Here is a 14,458-nt window from a genome sequence, read left to right on the forward strand (position 1 = left end):
AAGTATTATGTTTTGAGATTTACAAAGTTTTAGACTTAAGCGACATTACAGCAAAAACAGCCTCCTTCAACAAGTCACCAAACTGAAAGCAGAAATCTATTCCTTGTAAAACATTGGCCATGTTGTTTGCATTTATACTCTATGTTTGAAGACGATTGGTATTTAAATACAAACCTAACACAGATATAACAAGAACTGTGGTGGACTTTGTTCAATTGTGATGTAGGTTTTATTTGTACAATTGTATAGTGTACATGACCTTGTGTTGTAAACTATTGCTCTTAATGGCAATTCACTGTTGGTTTAAAGCCAATAATCCATAAATGAAATCCAACATTTGGGAATATTTTTTTTGTGACTAAATTAATTTCCCAAACATAATATGTTTGGGAAGTTAATTTAGTATTGTACATTTTTGAGTTATTGTAGAGTCGTGTGTACATATTGACAATAACAAACACGATGGTATTTTTTGTTTGGTAGTACCAATTGTTGGGCGCTATCGATTTATTTTATTCACGATATATCGCCGACAATATATCGCGATATTCGATATAATTGCGATTAATTAAATTTGACATCATCAGTCTTCAAACTCCAAGTGAAAGTTGTAGAAGAGACAGTCATAGCATAAGAGAGGTGTTCTAATGACCTATTCTTCTGGTTTTACTCCAAACCTATGGGGTGCAATTATTGCGATTATCGCGATTATTGCGATATATCGCGATATATCGATATTTCGATTAAAACCAAATCCATCCGATATCGAAATCGTTTCCAAATTAATATCGCGATATTCGATAATATTGTGATATCGCCCAAGCTTATTTGGTACATTTATGCAGTTTGAATTTGTTTTATCTTCTATTCTATCATCATAACCAACATTGTGTTTCCAGCCATCTTGGTCCAATTTCATAAACAAAACTGCTTAACAATATCAGCCAATTTTGTGCTTACTGTACAAGTTTCCATTTCATAGCGCTGCTAGCGTTAGCACACAAAAAGGTCCATGCTAACCTTCCTGTGCTTACTGTATGAAAATGAATGATGTAAAGATGCAACTCCATGGTAAACGAGCAGCTGGTCGTCTAATTGTCTTGCCAACTTGTTGAATAGGCTTATGATAAGATCAAACTGTTTTGCTGTATGAGTTAGCACAAAAACTTGTTTCTGTTAAGCAGCACTGTGAAATTGGCCTAACTGTACTTTCTAATATGTAAAAGAGTGAAAAACACCACTCTTTACATTTCAAGTTTTCCCTCATATGGCTCTTTAAAAAGAGTGGTGGTTATTTCAATCTTTTATAGGGGTTTCACTCCAGGACAGAGTGAAAAATCACTCAAAAAGATGCAAACTTCAATCTGAAAGAGTGGAAGACCACTCGAAAAGGAGTTGTCTCTCATATGGCTCTTCAAAGAGTGATTTTTCACTCATTTGCATTTAAAAGGATTTGGGTACTTTTTCAGAATGTCCATATATTTACATTAAACTTACAGGGTTTGAAGATAATGATAGTGGAAAGCTTACCTTCAAATATTACTTACTGAGGTGCTGTAGTTTTTAATAAATGAGTAAAATAATGTCATGAAAATACGTTTGTAAATGATTAAAATAATTTTTGTCTCATGAGACGAAAATTACTTTCATGACATTGTTTTACTCGTTTCCCCAAAACTACAGCACCTCAGCACGTAATATTTTCAGGGAAGCTTTCTACTATCATTATCTTCAAACTGTGTAAGTTTAGTGTACATCTGTGGACATTGTGTTTTTTGTCCTACAAAAGTTACATACTGTAGACCCTTTAAGAGAGTACTCTACAGTTGGCAAAGGTGGTACATTAAAATCCCACCCAAGTAACATTATAACGACCCTGTGAATTTTTTCGTACCGGACTTAAAAGGAAATTTTGAGGGTTCCTTCACTTTGGTGTATGGGTCAAACACAAATATCATGTTACTAATGCACTACCAAAGTTCAAGTTGACAAAGCTCTGAAATCTAAACAAAACAATGTGATTAATGGGAAGTGTTTCTAGGGGCTCTTCCAATGTTAATCCTGCCTTGTGCATGATTCCCAAGATTCGACTGACCCATCTTAAAGGTTCCATCTCAGGCTCTTCGTCTTGCCAGCTTTGTCGTCAATATTTTAAGCTATCATAGTTTGACAATTATCAACAGTTAGAGGTTGATGTGAGTTGTTCAAGAAAAGTGAGAAAAGATAGCTTCTCATATTAAATTGGCATCAGGGATTTAAAGAATCTATATTAAGAACAAAGTACCCACTGTTAAAAAAAGGATTCAAACTGGTGTAGCTGTAAGACACCTGGGTTCGAATCCCACCTGAGTAATATGCCTATTAGAAGTGTGTTTTTTTTTTTCACAGGACGCGGGGAAAGTACTAAGTTTAAAGTGCTTTCAAAACAAACACAAATGAGATTGTGATGTATAGTTGGCAAAAAAGGCAAAAGACATATTATACAGAGAAATAATTGTTTACAGCATTATGAGCAAAAAGGGGACAGTCCTCTGGTAATTAACAAACTGCAAAAGAGGGGTGCAGCAACCTGAATTGGATTTATGGTGAAAACTGGAGGAAAAAATAAATCTCAGAACTCATTGAGCAGCTGTGCAGAACTCTGTTCATAATTTGTCTAGCTATGTGGAGGGAAAAAAGAGGCAAACATCCTTTAGCTTCGCGGAGGGGGGGTAAAGTTTTTCAATGACTAATTTTAGCCGCAGGACTAAAATGGAACCCTTTGTAAGACATCATAACTTTTACTGTGTAAATGACCTACAGGGCATTAATCCATTTCATTGAGTCAAGTGTTAGTCTAAGAAAGCAATCTCTGTTGAGTTTACCCACTGATCTGGGACTAATGTTTGTTTGTGGCGAGCGGCACAAATCTCTTCACACAGCGTTTCGCCAGATCCGAAAGGATGTGGTCTGAAATGAATTTCATGGGTGATAAACATCTCGCAATTATGATATTCTGGATAACCATGTAACCTGTGTGGTCTATTGGAAGACTAAATTACCGTGCCCAAATGACTTCATGGTCCAGCAGGTACCGGATTCTTAAAAAACAGGGTTCTTTGATCTTTTGATTAAGATGCAGTTCCAGGTGTTCCCCCTTTGAGTTTGAAGCAAACTAATCATTACGAGTGAATAGTATCCCTAGAAAAAATGGCCACTTTGAGTTGAATCTTAGGGCCATGTCACACGAGGCAATTTACAGGCAACCAGTTCCAGGCAATCTCCAAGAAGAAAAAGCATTCACATTTGATTGTTTGCCTAAATTGCTCTTGTGGATCGTGAGACAATGTTGCAAAACTGACCCATGTGCTACCAAAGTGGTCCTGTAGCATGCACTGCAGTTGGTTGCCTCAAAGTTGCCTGTAAAAGTTGCCTCGTGTGACAAGGCTTTAAGTGTTAGCCAGAGGGGCGTCTTGGTGTCTGTTGGACACCCTATTTCCCTATACGTATTTTAACTGGCATAAGTTTACACTTTATTTTTTGTATGCAAACAATTTGGACATCAAGTTTTCCGAAAAAATGTTTGAGACCCTTTTACCAAATCCTGGCTGAAACCTTGCCTCGAATCAAACATTAACTTTGATATTGTGATTTTTAAAGGAATTATTTTCAATATCTAAGAGAGGCACCATGGTGACATTGAGTTTTGTGGTGCACTCATTTTCCAATTGATACAGTCCACATGAAAATGAAGAAAAAACGTTCTCTGACCGTATGTTAAAATGGTGTTACTGTCAAGTGTTATTTGATACTCTTCCAAAACAAAATTTTAAACGTGGCTTCATCGGACATTAAAATCAAATGGGTCTGTTTATATTCCAAGTACTGATTTACAGTGCTTTTATACACAGTCACATCGGTTTAACCTGGCCAAAACTTGAATAATATTCTTTATCCTTGAGGGAAAATTAACATCGATCAAATTTATCTTGTTCGCAAAAGTTTTTTGAATGAGATTTTCAAGGGTGCTTCATAAACAATACTGCATAATTACGTTCTTGAAGGGGCACAACAATTTTCGTTTGATAAGAGGCACTAACTTCTATGAGAACAATGTAAACTTGTGTTGAAACTTTGCAAAGGGCACCACAGCAAAAAGCACAGGGCACCAGACAACTGCTTTGGGCGTCGTAGCGTAGGTTATGATAGGCTCGATAAAGTTAATTATGTAGTTTTTAGATTTCAAAAAACAATACAGGTGGCCATGTTCAGCTGGCCATTTTGCACATGAGCACCTTGTAGAGGTTACATGGTACATTTACATGTACCAGGGACAGGCAGTGAACACGTACAATATGTCAGGTGTTGAGTACAAGCAAGCAACCAAACAAACTTGCACTTTGCAGACATCATCTCACAGCTTATGTAGAGATCTGTTTCAAGGATTACTTCCCATAGTACCCCCCTTGATCTGTTTAGATTAAACTAGGAAAGAAAGCTCAGCTTCTGATAGCCATGATGAAAGAAAAGGCGCTGAAAAGGGGGATTTCCCAGAAAAGATGAAAAAAGGAATCATTCTGGGTATTTAGAGCTAGATTTTTATGTAGAAATTCAAACTGGACCGTAGACCAAGTCAGGCCTGATACACCACGGAGGCAAGGAAGGCGATTGCCTCCATGCCCCTGGTCATCGCCTCGGTGCCCTTTCCCCAAGGAGAAAATGCCTTGGTGTTTTTGCCCTTTCAAAAACGAAGCTTACAAGCCTGCCCAGTGATTTAGCATCAGTCCAGTAAACTCATTGACTACCAACTCCTGTGTTTTTGTCAGTCTGCTCTTCCAACTCTTTAATGTAATGGGATTTATTTTCCTAATGCTTGTTCAAATTAAAACAGTTCAAATGTTTTTGCCTTCTTGTTTCAATTCTGGTTTTGTAAAAAAAATTAGGTCCAGTGAACTTTTTGAGCAACAAGCCCTACTACGGTCTTGTGGGTTTTCACCCTAAATTCAAGCCATGCCCTAACCTTGCATGGATTTTCCCCCATTTGGTTCCCCCATTATTAACAAAGATTGATCATTTCTTCTTGTTTCCTATTGCTATTGTTCATTGGCACTAATTGTGCTGTTGGATGGGGGTTGAACAAAGAAAAATTTACTAGAGCGGGATTTGAACCAACGACCTCCGGTTTAATGTGCCAGCGCTCTCTTCCAACTGAGCTACATGTATCTAGCCACATGTTGGCGGTCTCACACAAAGATATCTGACGAACCATAAGGAGATTGCCAAATAGAAGGATATGATAGCAAACTGTATACAGTTGGTAGAGCGCCGGCACGTTAATCCAAAGGATGTTCGCTCAATTATCACTCAAGTAAATTATTCTTTGTTCAATCCAAATCATTTCATGTTTACCCTGTCGGTGTCCCTTGTGGTTTATTATTTGATGTCTGGAAACAAATCAAAATAAACTTATCATTTCTCTTAATAATGTTTATCAGCAATATTATCTTAACACCAAGTTACATAACGGCATAGTTGGATTAGAGGTTACCAATCCACCTACATGTACCTACCCCAAGGAAACTAGCAATTTGTCGCTCTGGGCCCAGCCAAGGCCTTGATTTACACAGACCAGGGCTTGGATTTGACTTGAATAAACATTTTGATTCAAACTGTCTCTAGCTACCGGGCAATCTGGGTAGTCTAGTTGGTAAGACACTCTAGAATTGCAAGGGTCATGGATTCAAATCCCACCCGAGTATTATGGCTGTGATATTTTTTCACAGGACTCAGAAGTACCGAGTATACAGTGCTTACACACATGGGTGTTTGGGTAAACAACCAAAATGAATAACATGTACCTCGCTGTGTAATAGTTCGAAGAGAAACAAACTGTTCAAAGATTGACTTTTTGAGTATACCTTTCAACACTGTTGGTTTAATACCCTAAGAGACAAATGAAACCCTTCTTTTCTTACGTGTCTCTTAAATGACTCGTAGTGCTATTATTGTTCACTTAACGAAATTTAAATGCATCAGCAGCATGTTGTCAGGAATAAGAGACTTTGGAACGCTTGGTGGCAGCAGACAAAACAGGTAAATGTCCATTGTTTAGGTAGTTCTGAGCACGCGCACACAACCGAGAACAATGGAATTTACCTGGTAAGTCTGCTGCCACCAAGCGTCCCGAAAGTCCCCTATTAGGAAGTTATTTCTCATTTTGATTCCAGTCTTGTACAAACATTTTTGGTCCAGTAAACATTTTGTGCTACACATCCCTTGGTCTTGTGGATTTTGAGCCCTGGGACGGGCTAGGGGGTCTGTGTCCTCTGTTGCCCTGGTCTTGGCCTTGGTACCCCCTCAAAAGTGTCCCCCTAGAATCCAATATTTGTCAATGTGAGTGCCCTTTGCAAACTGAAAATGGCCTCGCCCCATCAAAGATGAAATTCCTGGCTTGTCACTCCTGTACCAATGTATCCTACAGTCATTGTAAGAAAACATTCTTAAAGAATATCCCTTCAAATTCCTTGAAATGTATGATTCATGATTCATAGAAATATGATATCTCGTCCCATCGGACTCAAACTCACTTGGTATGTGGTGGCCAAGAACCCAGCGTCTTGACACTCCCTCACTCATGTGACTTTGGTCTACTTGTGGGTTTGTTCCTCACCCGTATCAGGTTCAAGTCACAGGTAATTGAAGATTCAACCATCAATAGCCAAAACCAGAAACAAATTTTGGGTGGTGGGGAATGTTTGTGCGTTTGTCTCAGGTGGCCTGGATTGAGTTACTACTTAGCATAAGACCATAATGCATTGTACTTTATAGGTGAGTACATCACTGGTCTCAATGACATGTGATTTGATGTGTGGGTGAGCTGAGCTATTCTTAAATTTGTGATTTCCGTACATTTTTGTTCAGTTCTAAAGGTCATCGCACATTGGGCATCTTTGAGGCAACCAACTGCACTGCACGCACAAGGAACACTTTTTCAGCTCAGGAGATGTTCTTTTATGTAAATTGTAACTCACCAGCCCTAAGAAAATATTGAACAAACTGAAACGGGAATACATTTTTTGATTGTAATTCTAAACATCTCCTTGTTTTTAAGGGAGCACCAGAGCCAACACCAGGGCAACAGTGGCATAGGACAGGACACAAGTTCAAAAACCTAAAAAGTACATTCATAAATACCTCGGACAGTTTCGCTATTCATATTGGTTGAGAGCACGTCACGTGGGGTATTTAAACCTTTGATAATGACCAGTGTTTATATCCGGTTGTGAGCGGATACTCCGCGCTAGTCTTGATGCAAGACGTTTCTTGTTACAGGCGATGCAGGCGCTGGCGGCGAGTTCGCCGCGCTGTGGGCTCATGCCTTTATCACACGGCAATTCGACCCTGCCTGTTTTAAATGGCCGTGTGAGAACTAGTCGCTACACATTTATTCTCTTAATATTATAAAGGGGCTTAGTCTGTGGCCTCCATATAATTCTGGGATCTAGTGTAGCCACAGAGGGACTTCATTCATAAGTGTAGAGTTGTAAAATTAAGAAGTTGGAAGAATTATTGCACACATAAAATATTGCACCTGTAAGTTATTGAGCATTTGCGCTATTCTTGGCCATAAAATAACCAAGGGTTAGTGCTTTCCCCGAGAGAGTGAAATAAATTTGAGGACTTTAGCATTATGTGCCACCAGTGTGTCTGACCTGGTTCCTCCTGTTGGCATGGTTGGAGTGTTTGACTTGTTTGAGCATGAAATCAGGCGTTCTGCTTGTCCTGAGCTCACCCATACACTTTAGCTTTGCTTAGATGTAGAACAAAGAGCCACTCCAATAGCTGTGTTCCATGTACTGCAACTCTTTGGAACTTCCTGCCTGGTGGTGCATGTCTCCCCCATCCTACATTCTAGACTGTTTTAAGATGAATATCAATTCCTAACTTTGGCTCCCCTTAAGCGATTTTCTATCTTTGTGGTCTTCTTGTAGCCCCTTATGAAGAGTGTTTTTTAACCTTGTTTTGAGCTTCCCTTTTTCCTTTTTAAAAATCATACTTCACCATAAAAGCATAGACAGTGGACTGTTGTGATTTTCTCCTACTGTGAACGAGATGTCACAGAGCACTTGGGTTTTTCTTCAACATCAAATCCATTTATGGCCCCATAAAGGAACAGAGGTTGAGAAGCAAAAACTGCCACTCAAGTTGTAAAAAACTAAACCATTAATCCATTTGACCCCCAGCTCACAACTGGATCATTTTGCAGGAGGAGGTGTTAGTGCTAGACATTCTTGAGGAACACCTTTGCAGTCCTCCTGCTATCCCATGGGGTTTAGGCAGGGACTGTTTTAGAGGGTTTTAAAGGGAGCGTATTGCCGTTGTTTTTTTGTAACTGTTGGTTTGCTTTAATATCAAAACTAAACTGTGCAAATTTCATTTCAAAAGGTGGTGGTAGCGCTTTTTGAGATATCGGCAAAAATCTATAGAGCTTGTTTAAATGTCCATGCAGGAAGAATAATCCATAATTGGAATATTACACAATCTGAACCCAGATTCAATATCAAGTATATGGAGATATAAACTGACATATTTTGTTCCATAATCACATTTCTTCAAAGTGAAATGATTTTTCAAAATGCTTTCCAGTACACTATCGAAAGCTGTTGTACTTCTTCCTCCATGTTCTAACCAAGTTATTTTTTATTGCCATTAATTTAGGTTTAGCTTTTAAGACATTGGACACTATTGGTAATTGTCAAAGACTAGTCTTCACAGTTGGTGTATCTCAACATATGCATAAAATAACAAACCTGTGAAAATTTGAGCTCAATTGGTCATCGAAGTTGCGAGATATTAATGAAAGAAAAAAAAACACCCTTGTCACACGAAGTTGTGTGCTTTCAGATGCTTGATTTCAAGACCTCAAATTCTAAATCTGAGGTCTCAAAATCAAATTCGTGGAAAATGATTTCTTTTTGAAAACTACGTCACTTCAGAGGGAGCTGTTTCTCACAATGTTTTATACTATCAACCTCTCACCATTACTGGTAATCAAGAAAGGTTTTATGCCAATAATTATTTTGAGTAATTACCAATAGTGGCCACTGCCTTTAAAGGGCTTTGATACCTTTTGTAGTATCAAGTTTTTGGTCGTGACATGAATCCCTACTCACTGTGAATGAAGTTGTTGTACAGATTATACATGTAATAAAATTTACCTAAGGAAGTTTTTGAGAAGAAAAAAAGTTAAAATTACAAAGCAATGTTTTTAGGAGAGTCACGTAAACCCAATGTATAATGCTTAAATAATTTTCGTCTCACTGAGACGAAAACTGTTTTTGTGAAGTTGTTTTACTCATTTCTCAAAGACAGCAGCACCTTAGCAGATAATATTTTTAGGGAAGCTTTTTGCCATCATTATCTTAAAAACCGCGTAAGTTTAATGTAAATCTGTGAACGTTTGTGTTTTGTGTCGTACAAAAAGTACCCAACCCTTTAATGATTGACTGTCAGTGTCAGCAGGCAGTGTGAATAGCTGGGGATGACCCTTGAAGGTGGCCCTATATTATTTTTATAGTCCCCTCTTGGTAACGTCACCATGACCTGTTGCTCCATGCTTGGAGGAAGGAAAGGGCTAGGGTTGAAGTGCTTAGATGACAAACAACTAGGAGAAAAACTTACACAGCAGTGTTTCTTTACTAGCCAAAATTACATTAAGTTTGCATTGTGACTGGTGCCCCACTTAATCTTTGCTTAGCAGAGAAATTTTTCAAGCAGTATTTTCTGCTAAACAGCTTTATGAAGTTGGGCCCAGTCTTTCTCTACAAAATGCTCTGCTGTATGTAGTGGTGTCAGCATCAAATGAACATTCATTTTGCACATGTACACACATTGTATTTGTAGTGCATTTTTTCCCATTTTTTTTTCAGTTAAGACACATGTAGGCCTGGTCCGTTGGCCATAAACCAGTTAAATCTGAGGACCAGTCAGAACTTTCCTTACATGTAAGTGGTCCAGGGCCCAATCTCATAAAGCCTGTAAGCAAAAAATACAGGATTACCAACCAAATTTCCACCTGATTTTCAGTATAAGCAAACAACAGCTGAATGCCAGTAACATGCAATTGCAACAAATTAAAATTTGGTTGGTAATCTTGTTTTTATCAAGGAAGAAATTTCATGCTAAGCAAATTTTTGTGCTTACAGGCTTTATGAAATTGGGCCCTGCTGGCTATCTCAGTACTGAAAAACATCCCATTTAAATATTTATAGGTCTCAGAAAGTTTGTAAAAAGCTCTGTCTACAGACCTATAATCCACATGGCATCATTTGAGTTTGGCGTCCTTGCTAGAGGTGAAAAGAAGGCTGTCCATTGAGTTTACTGGCCTCAGGGCTGAAATCACTGTCCGCAGGCCGGCGGGCCAGTGTATGAACGAGAGCCCTGGGGCAATCCAGGGGCCAATTTCATATAGCTGCTTAAGCAAAAAATTTGCTTAAGCACGAAAATAGCTTGCTTATTTTACACATGTTACTGGCCAAAATTTCATGACATATACATTGCTTGTGACTGGTAGTTAGCTGTTGTTTACTTAGCATAACAATTGAGTGGAGTCCTGGCCGGTAAGCTGATTTTACTAAGCATGATTTTGTTTTTGCTTTTAAAAGCATAATTTTTTGCTTAAGCAGCTCTATGAAATGGGGCCCAGATGCTATATTCTGCGTGAAGAGAACCCTTCATGTTTAAATGTATGAATTTCATTGCCCTGGTCTTGGCCTTGGTGCCCCTCTAAAAAAAAATTGTAGACTTAAAGATTTTCCAATGGAAGTGCCCTTTTTAAAATGAAAAAATTGCCCTGCCCTCTCAAAGATGAAATTCCAGGCCTGTACATGGACTAAATATTCTTATAGGCCTTTTTGAAATTACATGTATTTATAAATCATGATGTCATGTATGTAGGTGGTTGCAAAACTGTAGCAACTGTAGCTTTAATTATAAAACTTAATTGTCCCTAGGCACTTGGCAAATACGGGGCCCGAACCACATCAAGTGGGTTTGAGTGTCCTATACTATACTGCTATAGCGGAATGTTCACTGTTGTACATACTACAGGTAAATAAGCTGATTGATTAATGTACGTCTCTATGCCACAATGATTGGCACCACACAATACCTTCATTGCGGGTATATTTAGCCCAGGTATTCCACACATTGTCGCCCACAATAGCCCAGTTGCGGACTGACATAGGATTTGGGGGTTTTAAAATGGGTCTTGCTGGGCCATTGATTGATAATGCATTTTTTATACGGGGGAGGCCGGGGGTTTTGTAGGACAATATTAAAATTGTGGGGGGGTTTGGAGGGAATGATATAAAGTCAATATTGAACAATGTCTGCATCGACACACGCTCTAGACATCAGACAAGCTGGGTTGGGCCAAATTTTTTAAAACTTGTTTAGCGTCCTGCCTTTTTGAAAAAAGGAAGGAGGAGGGCCCAATTCTTTATTTATCAAAAGGGCCGCCCGACGCATATAGAAATTCATCTAGGTATTTTTTCAAATTGGATTTGTTTTTTCGTCTGAGAGTGTTCACATGTATCCTTTTTTCTTTGTTTAAAGAAAAATAAAAGAAACATTTAAAAAGGAGGCGCCCTCTTAAAAGGAAGCAGGCAGGACGCTCAACATTATTTTTAAATATTTATTAGGCCTTAGGTGCTAGCTGACTGTACCGCATCGGTCTACACACATTTTTTTGACTGGATGATTTCTTTTTAACTGCCTGAGGGGCTGCCTTGGGAGACATTATTGTTAAAGAGAACAAATTGCATCATGACTGAGTGGTGGTTATACCCATTCAAATCCTGCATAAAAGTTTTCGATGAAATCTAATCAGCGAAACTTTGATAAACATTTCCCTTCAAACAATGTCGGTTTTACTTTTTTGTTCTTTCAAATAATGTCAGTGCTTGGCAAAAGTTTACTTTTATACATGGATATTGGGTTCTGTTCAAGGTAGAGTTAAAAGTTCACAAACTGGGGGCATGGTCAGGTCGTTGGACTGCAAGGCTTGCAATCAAAATTCACCCTGATTTATTGAAATGTACTTCACAATCATCCAATGTGAGTGGGACAGTAGGGGTGTTTGTCAGTTAGGGGAATTGTTTTTCGTCAAATAAGGTTCGGAAAAGGAAGTGCCTGACAAAAGTTGACTATTTCCCAGAGAGGTGTTCTGCAAGGTGGAGCTAAATGTTCATTATTAACTGGTGCCACAGATTTACATGTACATGGAGCTGTTTTATGTTCTCAAAAAGTGTCAAAAAGTGTCATCAACCGTAGGTAAATGTAACCATGTTATCAGAGAGGGCATTCACTCAAGAAACACCACTTTGTTTCAGAAAGCCTTTTGTTTGGTGAGAAAGGCTTGTTTATTAATCTTTTTCTCAGAATTTCGAAAACCCCTAAAAAATCTGGGCATTTTGGGTAAACGATTTACATTGCAAAAGAAACTAGACACTGAATGAAAGAGTTAACAAGCCGCCATCATCATCAGGGCCCAATTTCATGGCTCTGCTTACCGTAGGCACGGAATCGGCGCTTACGGAAGCAGGGAATTCTGTGCTTATGGCAAGCGTATTTCACGGGTTAGCGGCGAATTTGGGCTTCTGCGCGTGCGTACTCCACGTTACTAGGCATTCTACGCTTACAAGGCTAGCGCAGAAATTCAGCGCTTGCACGTAAGCAGGGAATCATGATCGTAAGCGCAGTATTCGGCGGTAAGCAGAGCCATGAAATTGGGCACAGGTCGTTGGATTGCATGGGTTCAATCTAAACGTGTAGATTAATTTATTTTTGTAGTTTTCAATCATTGAAATGTGTGTAGGAGAGTTCGGCTCTTTGCTAGTTTGTCGTACATATCTAGTTACTTTCTTGATTTTGTTCTCTCTTTTCTTTAGGAAATTTGAAGGTCTTGATAGTCCAGCCCTAAGCCCTGTCCGATGAGGACAAGAAGACTTCAGCCACTTGAGACGTTACAACTAAGAATGGCCTAGGCTATGGCTGAGCCCATGGCGCAATCGTCAGAGAAACTACGATTGGCTGCCAGCAAGGGACAAGTGGGTTACATACGAGAGCTTGTCAAGGCCGGGGCTGAATTCACACCGGACAAGGTACGTACAATCCCCTCCGGAAAGTTACCTTTGAAAGGGCAAGGCCAGTTTCGTCTTGCAAAGACCACTTCCTGATTGTGCAAGTTTGTGATATTGAAGAGACAGCAGAAACAGACCATTACCTATTTGGCCTCCATTTAATTCCATCCCTGGTTTGTTTACTGGACTTTTTAAACAAAAACTGTTTTCTCAGGATTTTTCCTGATTTCTGAGAAGATTACTGTACAGTTGTGATCAGCAGATTGTGGGTCAGAGCCCTGGTCTTGACAGTTGTGTCCTTTTAAAAGCAAGACACCTGTCATCATTTTTCGGTGGGATGTAAAGGCATTGGTTCCCCATGTTGTGTTAAGCACGTACAAGAACCCAGTTACAATGTATCGCTCGGAGAAGAACACTGTTTTTTCTCTGCTTTGCGATTTTATACTACAGTGCCTCTGGGTCAGCTTTGTAACCGGTTAAGTTTTGTATCCTGACTCTGTTTTTTGTTCTCTCTCACACAGTATGGACGGACAGCCGTCCACTATGCAGCCAACTATGGTCAGATTGAGGCTATCAAGCTCTGCGTACATCTCGGCTGTGAGCTGGACACTCAAGATGTGGTAAATATTAATAATTATAATAACTTGTTTTTATATAGCATTTTATCTATGGGTGTCTCAAATCGCTTGTCATTATTTATTTCTATACAGTGTATTTTTATACCCATTCACGTAACACCTTAAGGGTTTACAAAGTGCTGCGGTAAGGGTTTACAAGTTGCTGTGGTGCATTCAGAAGCCACTGCCCGAGACACAGTGCAAACCCCTTCTCATAAGTAATAAGTCCAACTGTGTTCCTTAACATGCATTACACAACACACAGGACCAGCATCTTTATCCTATCCCAAGGATGAAGAAGTAATGGTTAAGTGTCTTGCTTAAGGACACAAGCGTCAAGACCCGAACACAAACCTGTATCTGCTGATCAGAAACACCAGAGCTTGAGAGTCCAGTGCACTCTACTGCTCAGCCATGACAGGGCATTTACAACTAAGTCTTAAAATGGAAACTGTTACAAATCACCAATAAATGAAAAGAAACGTGTGTGCTGGGACAATTTTGTCCAGCAATTTTGCATAGCAAAACACTTTTTTGCTCACACTGAATGCCCACATTGAGTAGCAAATCATGAATTTTGAGTAGCAGCTGAGTCATTTTGTGTAGCATTCTTCTCTGCGATACAGGGGAAATCATTCACTGGTGTTCACAATACATTATTAATCCAACAGCAACCTCATCATCAGTTCAAAAAAATGCAAGCTGTTGTCAAAAATATTT

The 14,458-nt window shown here is 39.1% G+C and overlaps 1 protein-coding gene across 2 annotated transcripts in view; it reads left to right on the top strand.

Moving 5' to 3' along the window:
- LOC117297113 (ankyrin repeat domain-containing protein 6-like) overlaps positions 1 to 14,458 on the top strand; it is a 28,719-nt gene that overhangs the window by 2,837 nt on the left and 11,424 nt on the right. For both annotated transcript variants that reach the window (XM_033780251.1, XM_033780252.1), the window contains exons 2-3: positions 12,930 to 13,142; positions 13,643 to 13,741. In XM_033780251.1, coding sequence (XP_033636142.1) covers positions 13,029 to 13,142; positions 13,643 to 13,741 — 213 coding nt within the window. In that variant the 5' untranslated portion in view covers positions 12,930 to 13,028. The remainder of the gene's footprint in view (positions 1 to 12,929; positions 13,143 to 13,642; positions 13,742 to 14,458) is intronic.

This window comes from Asterias rubens, chromosome 11 (genome assembly GCF_902459465.1).
Source record: "Asterias rubens chromosome 11, eAstRub1.3, whole genome shotgun sequence".
NCBI classification, from domain to species: Eukaryota; Metazoa; Echinodermata; class Asteroidea; order Forcipulatida; family Asteriidae; genus Asterias; species Asterias rubens.